The sequence below is a fragment of the Argopecten irradians genome, chromosome 4 (genome assembly GCF_041381155.1).
Source record: "Argopecten irradians isolate NY chromosome 4, Ai_NY, whole genome shotgun sequence".
Taxonomy (NCBI): domain Eukaryota; kingdom Metazoa; phylum Mollusca; class Bivalvia; order Pectinida; family Pectinidae; genus Argopecten; species Argopecten irradians.
Window position 1 is genome coordinate 3,749,312 of NC_091137.1, and position 12,721 is coordinate 3,762,032.

The window sequence follows — 12,721 nt, forward strand, 5'->3', positions numbered from 1 at the left end:
CGTTACCTGTACCTGTCCAATAAGTTATCCTGTACCTGTCCAATACGTTACCTGTACCTGTCCAATAAGTTACCTGTACCTGTCCAATACGTTACCTGTACCTGTCCAATACGTTACCTGTACCTGTCCAATAAGTTACCTGTACCTGTCCAATACGTTACCTGTACCTGTCCAATAAGTTACCTGTACCTGTCCAATAAGTTACTTACTGTCATGTTACCTGTCCCAAAGTTACCTGTACCTGTCCAATACATTACTGTTACTGTCCAATTACTTACCTATACCTGTCCAATAACGTTACCTGTACCTGTCCAATAAGTTACCTGTACCTGTCCAATAAGTTACCTGTACCTGTCCAATAAGTTACCTGTACCTGTCCAATAGTTACCTGTACCTGTCCAATACGTTACCTGTACCTGTCCAATACGTTACCTATACCTGTCCAATAAGTTACCTGTACCTGTCCAATACGTTACCTGTACCTGTCCAATAAGTTACCTGTACCTGTCCAATAAGTTACCTGTACCTGTCCATACGTTACTGTTACATAAGTACCTTACTGTCCAATAAGTTACCTGTACCTGTCCAATACGTTACCTGTACCTGTCCAATACGTTACCTGTACCTGTCCAATACGTTACCTGTACCTGTCCAATATGTTACCTGTAACTGTCCAATAAGTTACCTGTACCTGTCCAATACGTTACCTGTACCTGTCCAATACGTTACCTGTACCTGTCCAATACGTTACCTGTACCTGTCCAAATACGTTACCTGTATAACTGTCCAATAAGTTACCTGTACCTGTCCAATACGTTTACCTGTACCTGTCCAATAAGTTACCTGTACCTGTCCAATAGTTACCTGTACCTGTCCAATACGTTACCTGTACCTGTCCAATAAGTTACCTGTACCTGTCCAAATACGTTACATTGTACTGTCCCAATACGTTACCTGTACCTGTCCAATAAGTTACCTGTACCTGTCCAATAACGTTACCTGTACCTGTCCAATAAATTACCTGTACCTGTCCAATACATTATCTATAACTGTCCAATACGTTACCTGTATCTGTCCAATACGTTATCTGTACTGTCCAATTAAGTTACCTGTACCTGTCCAATAAGTTATCTGTACCTGTCCAATAACGTTACTGTACCTTCCAATATTTACCTGTACCTGTCCAATACGATACCTATACCCGTCCAATAAGTTACCTATACCTGTCCAATAAGTTACCTGTAACTGTCCGATACGTTACCTGTAACTGTCCAATAAGTTACCTGTACCTGTCCAAAAAGTTACTTGTACCTGTCCAATACGTTACCTGTACCTGTCCAATGCGTTACCTGTACCTGTCCAATACGTTACCTGTACCTGTCCAATAAGTTACCTGTACCTGTTCCAATATAAGTTACCTGTACCTGTCCAATACGTTACCTGTACCTGTCCAATACGTTACCTGTACCTGTCCAATACGTTACCTGTAACTGTCCAATACGTTACCTGTATCTGTCCAATACATTATCTATAACTGTCCAATACGTTACCTGTATCTGTCCAATACGTTATCTGTAACTGTCCAATACGTTACCTGTACCTGTCCAATAAGTTACCTGTAACCTGTCCAATAACGTTACCTGTACCTGTCCAATAAGTTACTTGTACCTGTCCAATACGTTACCTGTACCTGTCCAATAAGTTACCTGTACCTGTCCAATACGTTACCTGTACCTGTCCAATAAGTTACCTGTACCTGTCCAATAAGTTACCTGTACCTGTCCAATGCGTTACCTGTACCTGTCCAATACGTTACCTGTACCTGTCCAATAACGTTACCTGTACCTGTCCAATAGTTACCTGTACCTGTCCAAAACGTTTACCTGTACCTGTCCAATAAGTTACCTGTACCTGTCCAATACGTTACCTGTACCTGTCCAAAACTTACGTTACGTTATACCTGTCCAATAAGTTACCTGTACCTGTATACCTGTCCAATAAGTTACCTGTACCTGTCCAATACGTTACCTGTACCTGTCCAATAGTTACATGTACCTGTCCAATACGTTACCTGTACTTCCTGTCCCAATAAGTAGTTACCTGTACCTGTCCAATACGTTACCTGTACCTGTCCAATAAGTTACCTGTAACCGTCCTGTACCTGTACCTCTCCAACGTTACCTGTACCTGTCCAATACGTTACTTGTACCTGTCCAATACGTTACCTGTATACCTGTCCAATGAGTAACCTGTACTGTCCAAATAAGTTACATGTACCTGTCCAATACGTTACTATACCTGTCCAATACGTTACCTATACCTGTCCAATACGTTACCTGTAACTGTCCAATAAGTTACCTGTACCTGTCCAAAACGTTACCTGTACCTGTCCAATACGTTACCTGTACCTGTCCAATAACGTTACCTGTAACTGTCCAATACGTTACCTGTACCTATGTCAATACGTTACATGTACCTGTCCAATACGTTACCTGTACCTGTCCAAAAACGTTACCTGTACTGTCCATACGTTACAGTAACTGTCCAATACGGTAATTGTACCTGTAAAATACGTTACCTGTAACTGTCCAATACGTTACCTATACCTTAGTCCGCTAAACCTGCCTATATTAGGCTTTTTTAATTCTTAAAAAAAAAATTAAAAAGCCTAATAATATAGGCAGGTTTAGCGGACTACCTATACCTGCCAATAAGTTATATGTAGCTATCCTTACCCGGGAGATGGAGCTGAATAAGCAGCAAATTGTATGTTTATTTAACAAAACATCAAACAGAATTATTACATATAATTGATCAGATCAGTTACATCGTTTATGAGTTATATCCCATCAACTTATAAAAATGACACAAAAATACGGAAAAGACCACGACGAGATTCGAACTCGCAATCCTCCGATCAGAAGTCGGGAGCCTTATCCAGTTTGGCCACGTGGTCATATACTTCGACAATAAATTAAACCAGTATTATTAATAAAATCATCCGGGGGTGGTGGTGAAATACACCACTTACATTTTAACATATAGGTGATGCAATATCCAGGCAACATCCATTGTTGAAAAATAGTAACTTTATTGATCAGGATAACGTCAATTCATTTTATTTCCTAATCAAATGCATGTTTATTCACAGAAAATGTTGAAATCATATAATTGAAGGTCTATATAATGTGAAAACACGGGGCGACAGTAAGAGTATTTCTACTTTCACTTTCGCTTTAGACTAGTTTAGTGCCAGAAAAGGGTGGTTATAAAACTAAATATACAATATATTACTATTGACGGTTAGCTAGAATTAAAGATTTCTATAAAATCAAAGGAAATACATATTTGTGTTTCTGATTAATTTAGAAAAATTACAAAAATAAACTATTAACTTATTTCCGGAAAAAATAAGTTCCGTTTATACTATTAGTCGTCATCAGTGTATTTCCGTAGCGGTTCCGGAGGTAGGCCATAGTGCATTTTAGGTAACTCATTGCTCATTTTACTTTAAATCTCCTGTATTTAAAATGAAAAAGTTGTTATTTGCCTCTATTAACATCTTTTAAACTTATCTGGGTTTTTTTTTTTTAAAGACATTTTATTATGTATTCGCTGTTTAAGAACTTAAACATGTCTACTTTCGTTTTCGAACTTTTTGGTACAATCAGCTGACAATGTACGTGTACAATTTAGGGCTGAAACGATTAGCAATTTTTGTATTCGATTATTCGGTCACATGTAATCGATTACTAATCGATTAATCGTTTCAATTGAAGGCAACTATATTGTTTCACTACTGATTACTGAATATGTCCGCCATGTTTTGTTTTCAACTAACAATAACACCTACTGTACAATATGACAGAGGACATGCCTTATATAATATAAGCCTACCAACAAATAAGAATAGATTTATTGACAAAACAAACGCATTTTATCCCAAATAAGCTATGAATTCCGTTCCTGTATCGTCTTCCGTAACATCGTTTAAATCAAGTCTGCTAACCCGCTGTTTTGACGTGACCTTCACACGTACCACTAATCAACCAAATCTGGATCGCCACGGAGCGACATGACCAAATTTTCGTCAATGAACTTTTTTATTTCCGTAATCAAAAAAATAAAATAAATCAACAACTCTTATCTTCAATTAGAATATGAACAAAAACATTCTTTTTATATGATAAACACATGCAATAGTAAAATTTAAATGTTCAAGATTACTGCTCCTTCCGCTCCCGAGCGTCCCGGCGGCGATTAGGTCTCTGTCACGTAACAACATGGAGTTGATCGCCAGTGAAAATTGGCGAACAGTGTATTGCAAACTTTGTCATGACATCCACTTTTTCATTGATTAATGACTTCCACAGAGACGTAATTTAACAAGTATTTCTCACATCATATATGCTTTAATTATTGAGTTCAAGACATGTGCATAAAGAGATGAAACTCCAATCGGAATGGCTTACTCAGAAATCCATGATCTGTCAACGTGTTTAGTCAGCTTACAATGCACATTGCTATTCATGTTACGATTAACGATTAATAAAATCTTTAATCGATTATCAGCGATTAGCTTCATTAATCAAACGCCTCCGATTATTTGACTAATCGTTTCAGCCCTAATGTACATAACTGAGTAAATACCCTGCTTTCGTTGTAGTTCGATCTACCAATGGTACACATGCGTTGAGTAACATTTCTCTCTATATTTTGAAGTTAGGGTTAAAGGGACAATTCATTCTAAGAGAACATCAAAATGTGTACATATATCGGAAACAAACCAGTTATAATGGAAATTAGATCTGTCGGTTTTACTGTGATATGCCAGAAAAGCTTATGGTTGTGAAATGCGTGTGAAATGTTCAAACTCGCTCGCTGTCCGCTATTACTCATTGTGGGTCGAACATCTGTATGTCGAACCCCTGTCCCTTGTCCGTAGAGTAATGCAACTTTTATCTAGACCTGCTCAAATCGCTCTGACAGTAGTGTGTGTTTACCTTATTAGGTGTAATTGTCTTTCATAAAAAATCATTTTATCACCTCCTAAGTGGTTGTGTAGTTCGTTTGTTTAACGTGCATGACTTTGGCTCAGGTATGGGTACAGCGTACATATATTGTACCTGCTTAATCATATTGATCAACGATTTGTAATAACAACAGGTATCAATTTAAAATACTAAACAATGACATGGAATTTGTCAATTATTTATGTTATGTGTTTCATAAGAAATATAGAAACAATACATTTTATGCCATATTTTGCTTCTTGGTTATGTAAAAGAATTAAAAATGTAGCCTGATTGAATTGTCCCTTTAACCAAAACACATATGGCCACATCATTGTTCAGCTAATTAATGAAAAAAAAAACTTAATAGAAGCATAGGGCCTCGTGTAATGTATGTAAATAGACGTGACCTATCTTATATATATCGTCATTAGTAACGAGGCCCTGTGATAGAAGATTAAATTAAACTTTAAAAGTCTATAGGAATTTTTACAATCATACAAATGAAATGTAAAGTAGACAGCTGTATTACATGTGTGTAATGATATTTGGTACACATCTAGTGAATATTCATTGTAAAAAAGTGTAAGAATTTAAAATGAAAGTTGAAGATTGATACGATGTATGTCAATTAGTAGAACGGATAATCATACCCTGTCTCCACTCCACTCAATCTGTCAGAAATTGTCTGTCCCTCATTCAGAGCTACATCATCGCAGCTAGTCAATTAGTACTAAAATTGACATCAAACATCAATCTTCGACTTCCATTTTGATGACAACTGGTAATACATACAATATTTGTATGCATGGTAATAAATGCAAATGTATAAAGGACTAATGGGAACCTTTACATTACCCAAAATGATACACTTGTATATGAAGCAGAATTTTTAGTTTACTAAACTGACAATAATTTTCCTGAACAAAAATAAAGATGCTTAATAGTAACAGTAACAATTTTTATATGTCATACTCTTTCCTGTTGCTTGCATTGGTATCTCTATATAAAAATGATAATGATGAAATTGTGAAAAAATCTGGGAAACAATGTCATGCGATAACCCTTAAAACACCATATATTTTAAAACATGTAAGGAAAACAAGTGCTGAATGAATTATTTTTGACAGATATATATATGTGACTTAAATAAAAAGATGTTTTAACTTTCCTTAAATGAATTCAAACATATTTTATCATGTCTAGCATTTATTAATCAAATCAAATTTAGGAGGTGTACCATTTTTGGTACTCGAATCTGCTGAACACAGGACTGGACCAGGTATGCTTTAAAGCTCTCTATTTATAAATATGTACACTGCTGACAAGTAAACAGATCATTAAATTAAAACTAAAGGCATCTATTTAGTGAATGTCTTGTTCAGAGAAAACCCAGGATTCAAGCACACATGAGAAAATTTTAACATTTATATTAGAAAAGTGTACCAATTTGGGAAGCGTCACATTATATATGATTTGGGCCCTTATTGGCCCCAAATTCATATAATTCAATGTAGTGGTATGAAATTAAACTGTTGTATCTGAAATATTTAATATATTTTGTCTAAGAAACAATAGAGGGCAATCTTGAACAAACTAATATCTACTGAGAACATGTAGGCACTTAAGATCCATCTTTAGGAGAAATATAAAGTTTGTTCAAGGATGAAACTCTATAATTTCCAGATGAAAAACTCAGCAAAAATAGGCGAAAAAATGACCATGTTGTCACATTTGCTTAATTTATGCATATTTCGGATGGTTACCATGGCAACAATTACAATGATACATATCAATCATACTAATTGCATCGGGGACGTACTAGATATTTGAAATTTAACAAGTTAATCACAAAATAACAGGTTTAAAAATTTGACAAATTTTTGGGGCCATAAATGCAATTTATTGTCTTCATGTAAAAGCACTGATGGATATATCTATTTTGTCAGAAATTCATATTTATAAAAGTTGGATGTAAAATTTGTCCTTGTTTTAGCATCAGTTCTTGGAAAAAAACCTTCCACTAACAACTGTAAGTGAAAATTATGAAAACTCAAATGCTTGTACAGAATGATCTTTCAAAGTCCAAAAACATTTTAAGTTATTTTGATATTTCCATTTATTCAACAGGTATTGAAGGCAGCTCCCGGATCTTCTAATAAAATAAGCTGTACCCATGGCTGAAGCTCGTAGAGAGGGCAGTTCACCCTACAATTTACGTACAGGTAGAAAAGGACCTTCTCCAAGGAGACCACTGAGAGAAAATGTAAGTGACTTGGAATCTTCAGAGGATGAGATAGACTCCAGTCCCAGAAAAGAGACTTCCTCGCCTGGCTTTGAGAATGTTTCAGTATCATCTAGAGAGGGAATATCACCACAAAGTTCCAGGAATACTCGCTCTCCTGCTGCAACTCCACAGTCAGTAAAAAGTGTTTCAAGTAACTCCAGTTTTGAAAGAAGCCCAACACCATGTAAAAGATCTCCTGTTAAATCTGTTCATGATAAAAGCAAAGGCCCAAATCAACAGGAGCAAGCAAACAACTCGGCTTACTACATTTTTTCTGCATCGGTCATTGTCATACTAATAGTGCTTGCAGGTAATTTTCTCGTAAAAGGTAATTTTGATGCAAATGTCAGTACCATTCGGGCAGATTTGGATCCAGATGGAGGTTCTCGGATTTCTTTCCACCATTTTCAGGAAAGATTTAAGGAACTCAAAGCAAAATTTCCAGAACAAGAAAAAGATTTTTGGAGGACAGTGTTTGGACTTCTTCGTCCAAAGATAGTGGAGAAAAACCCTATAGCACCTGCAGTGTTTATGATGGTGGTCCCAGACAACCAGCACGGAGAGTCACGTACTGCTGAATGCTTAGCTAAACAGTTACTGACCCTATACACAGGCCTGTTCAACAGATCCATGGGGAGCCAGAGCTCACATATCCACATTACACGGGATCTCATGCATAAAAGCCCGGCAGAGGACAAGAAGGAACTAGACAATAAGCTTCAGAATATCTTTGACAAATCACAAGGAAAGGGCGTCATTTTAGACAATTTTGAAAGTTTGTCACCGTTTGCTGCTCTACTGCTACATGGCTACTGTGATGGTGACAACGCACCTTATAAGGACGTATTGTTCATTCAGGTCGTCCATACGGATAAGCAAGTAGGGGAGATAACCAGTCAGAGAAACTACATGGACAAATATCTCAAGGAGTTATGGGTAAATGAACTTGATGAAGACAAGATTCAGCCATTACTTACTAGAATAGCTAATAATGTTGCCATAGTTACTCCAGAAAATGAGAAAACGCTTCATCAACATTGCTAATTTTGTGCTATCACAGAAATTATTTTGCTATTACTAGGGGTGAAACAGTTTAACGCAGTGTAGTTGAATCACAGTATATTTCTTTTTCAGTTCAATACACTGTTGTACAGTACAATACAGTATTATTGTCACCATTAGGTTACATGAACTAGTACTGTCTCTTTAGCGCCATGAATTTGTGGTAGTCCAAAGCACTATGTATAAGCACATCTCTGATTGGTGTAGCCAGTGTTCATAATAGCCACTCACAAGTGGTATTATTTGCAGTAACATTGTTTTTGATGGGAAAAATGAATCTGACAAAACCCTAGGTGATTTACAGATGCCTTGGCAGTTAACCGCTCTACTGTATTGAATTGTTTGGGGGGGATTGTTAAGTCTTGCATACATGTATGTTGAAGCTTACTCTAGATATAAATGCATCGTAGCATCATAGCATGTAGGACTTGTAGGACTATACTGTCAGGAAATTGTGCGTAAAACACTAAACATTTAGGTATAGTGAATTTATAATTGTCTATGATGAAAGGCTTAACAACCTAGGGTTTTAAACTTGATACAATCCTGATATTTTGTGTAAATATAAGTATTAATGTATTGAACCGAAAAAAAAAAAAAACACCAAAAAGTGATACACTACGAACTGAACTGTAGTAATAGTGAACTGTTTCACCCCTAGCTATTGGTTTCTTATTAACCCATCATAATCAAATGCTTGGCTATTCAAATTCATGGTACTGAGTTATGCATATCTATTTTGAATACATCTAAATACTACATGGATATTGAATTTAAATTTAAACTTGAAATGTGTTTCTGCTAAGCAGATATCTTCATCATGTGAAGTTTTTGTAGTTATATTAAATACCAATGTTTCAAAAGTAGAGGTAAAAGACGAGGAAAGATCACTCTTTCCATTGTCTGACATAGATAATTCTTTGGTACACCAAGATTCCTGTGGGATCTGTTGTAATGTATAGTTATAAATAGCAATATGTTGATTCACGAGATAAGAATTCATATTTCTGTCAAATATTTTTGTATAAATCATGTGTAAAACACATTCATCAAAGTAGTACTTTCATCATCATATCAAAAATTTACAACTTACACATCATCTAGTATCATGCAAGGCTTTCATTACGTAAGTATTAAATACTTGTGACGAGTTGTCAAGGATAGAAAGATTTTATGAAAAAGAGTAATAAATTATTTATTATTCACTACATTTCAATTTCTGACTCCTATGTCTTACTTTTAGCACATTGAAATTCAGTGAAACTATTTTTGGACTTACATAATCATATGAATTAAGTTATTTGAGCCATATTTTTCAAACTAACAAATCATGACGAGCTTTTAATACCCGTTATGATATTTACCACCAAAGTTACCAACATTTTGAGAATTAATTTTTCAAGTACAAATAAGAGCTGAAAATGATTTTTGGCAGTACTTCCAAAGATCATTATTATTGCATCTACTAACAGTGCATTGAAAAGAAAACACACGGTCAGACCATGAAGTCAATGTGTCGACTACAATTTCACATTTCTCATTTTACAGTGTTATATTGTAGCTCACTTGGACCGAAGGTCTGCCGTCTCAACATTTCCTTTAAATCGGTACTTGTCATAGATCTTGAGTTCTACATACAATGGAGATTGTAACCAAATTTGGTCAGAAACATTCTTAGGGGAAGCGGAACAGAGTTTGTATAAATTTTGGCTCTGACCCATAGGGTCAGGAGGGGCGGAGCCCAATAAGTGAAATAGAGGTACATCCTTTAAAGATTAATACTAGTCATAGAGTTCTGCAAAGATTGTAACCAAATTTGGTCACAAACATCCTTAGCAAAGGAGAACAGAGCTGGTTTAAATTTTTGCTCTGGCCCCATGGAGCAGAAGAGTAGGGCTGGATAGGGGAAATTAATTTAATTCTTTGAAATCCTTTAGAAAACCATGATCCCGTTTTCAGAACATTTCTTCGCAATGCAAACCAGGTGAGCGATACAGGCCATCCGAGACTCTTGTTACTATTGGTAAAGTAATTTCTGCCGGTATGTTTCCATCTAAATATACAAGAATTTTACAGTGTCTTAATTATGTGATATAACTAACGTTAATAAGTTATTATACCTGGTTGTCTATCCATTTGAGTGGATATTACAGCTTAATTCGTCAAACCTGATGGTTTTCAATAGGTTACTGAAGTAAAAATAACATTCCAAATTTTCTCCCAGCCATGGCACATATAATTGTACATTTATTTATTTATTTATAAATCATGATATTGAATTGTGAGCATCATATCGGAGTTATCACTCTTTGGTCATCATTACAATTTATATTAATATTTGTTCGCTACAAAAACAATTAATGAATAGCAAATGACTTTTCGTTTTGTTTGTTTGAAAATAAAAGTTATTTCACATATTTAAATTGTCTTGTAATTTTTTAGGTCACCTGATGGTGATAGTCTTTTGTCCGTCGTCCTGCGTTGTCTGTCGTGTGTGTCGTCAATCGTCTGTAGTGCGACATTCATTAACATTTACTTGTGAACACGATAACTTCAGTAAATTCAAACCGAATTTAATGAAATTTTGTGTGTGGACTTACATTGGACAGATCTCGACCGAGTTTGAAAATCAGCGTGATTCAACTTTAATGTGAACCTTAATGTGAACATGATACTGTGAGTCAATATGCACCATTCTTAATGAAACTTTGTATGTAGACCTATTAAATCTATGTTCCTATTTTGTGAACAAAAGACACAAGTTGGCTAGTTAATGACATAACTATTTTTTATTTAATATCAGGTGACCGTTAAAGCCATGGGCCTCTGTGTTGATCTAATATCAGGTGACCATTAAGGCCCATGGACCTATTGTTTATTTAATATCAGGTGACCGTTAAGGCCCATGGGCCTCTTGTTTATCTAATATCAGGTGACCGTTAAGGCCCATGGGCCTATTGTTTATCTAATATCAGGTGACCGTTAAGGCCCATGGGCCTCTTGTTTATCTAATATCAGGTGACCGTTAAGGCCTATGGACCTATTGTTTATCTAATATCAGGTGACCGTTAAGGCCTATGGGCCTACTGTTTATCTAATATCAGGTGACCATTAAGGCCCATGGGCCTCTTGTTTATCTAATATCAGGTGACCGTTAAGGCCCCATGGGGCCTCTTGTTTATCTAATATCAGGTGACCGTTAAGGCCCATGGGCCTCTTGTTTATCTAATATCAGGTGACCGTTAAGGCCCATGGGCCTATTGTTTATCTAATATCAGGTGACCGTTAAGGCCCATGGGCCTATTGTTTATCTAATATCAGGTGACCGTTAAGGCCCATGGGTCTATTGTTTATCTAATATCAGGTGACCGTTAAGGCCCATGGGTCTATTGTTTATCTAATATCAGGTGACCGTTAAGGCCCTGTGGGTCTATTGTTTATCTAATATCAGGTGACTGTTAAGGCCCATGGGCCTCGTGTTTATCTAATATCAGGTGACCGTTAAGGCCCATGGGCCTATTATTTATCTAATATCAGGTGACCATTAAGGCCCATGGGCCTATTGTTTATCTAATATCAGGTGACCGTTAAGGCCCATGGGCCTATTGTTTATCTAATATCAGGTGACCGTTAAGGCCCATGGGTCTATTGTTTATCTAATATCAGGTGACCGTTAAGGCCCATGGGTCTATTGTTTATCTTATATCAGGTGACTGTTACGGCCCATGGGCCTCTTGTTTATCTAGTATCAGGTGACCGTTAAGGCCCATGGGCCTCTTGTTTATCTAATATCAGGTGACCGTTAAGGCCCATGGGCCTCTTGTTTATCTAATATCAGGTGACCGTTAAGGCCCATGGGCCTATTGTTTATCTAATATCAGGTGACTGTTAAGGCCCATGGGCCTATTGTTTATCTAATATCAGGTGACCGTTAAGGCCCATGGGCCTATTGTTTATCTAATATCAGGTGACCGTTAAGGCCCATGGGCCTCTTGTTTATCTAATATCAGGTGACCGTTAAGGCCCATGGGCCTATCGTTTATCTAATATCAGGTGACTGTTAAGGCCCATGGGCCTCGTGTTTATCTAATATCATGTGACTGTTAAGGCCCATGGGCCTATCGTTTATCTAATATCAAGTGACTGTTAAGGCCCATGGGCCTCGTGTTTATCTAATATCAGGTGACTGTTAAGGCCCATGGGCCTATCGTTTATCTAATATCAGGTGACTGTTAAGGCCCATGGGCCTCTTGTTTATCTAATATCATGTGACTGTTAAGGCCCATGGGCCTATTGTTTATCTAATATCAGGTGACCGTTAAGGCCCATGGGCCTATCGTTTATCTAATATCAGGTGACT

General features: G+C 36.6%; 1 protein-coding gene and 1 non-coding gene across 2 annotated transcripts; one reads left to right on the plus strand and one right to left on the minus strand.

Moving 5' to 3' along the window:
• Positions 1–2,882: 2,882 nt before the first annotated feature.
• Trnar-ucu (transfer RNA arginine (anticodon UCU)) lies at positions 2,883–2,956 on the minus strand. Its single transcript has one exon. It is a non-coding gene; the product is annotated as a tRNA-Arg (tRNA).
• A 470-nt stretch (positions 2,957–3,426) lies between these two features.
• LOC138320395 (torsin-1A-interacting protein 2-like) lies at positions 3,427–10,778 on the plus strand. The gene is made up of 2 exons (XM_069263336.1): positions 3,427–3,488; positions 7,143–10,778. Exon 2 carries the CDS (start codon positions 7,189–7,191, stop codon positions 8,341–8,343), a length of 1,155 nt encoding a protein of 384 aa, XP_069119437.1. The 5' UTR covers positions 3,427–3,488; positions 7,143–7,188; the 3' UTR covers positions 8,344–10,778.
• The last annotated feature ends 1,943 nt before the right edge of the window (positions 10,779–12,721 follow it).

Bases quoted from the DNA above. Each gene is read 5' to 3' on its own strand.
- LOC138320395 (XM_069263336.1), top strand. From the start codon at position 7,189: ATGGCTGAAGCTCGTAGAGAGGGCAGTTCACCCTACAATTTACGTACA.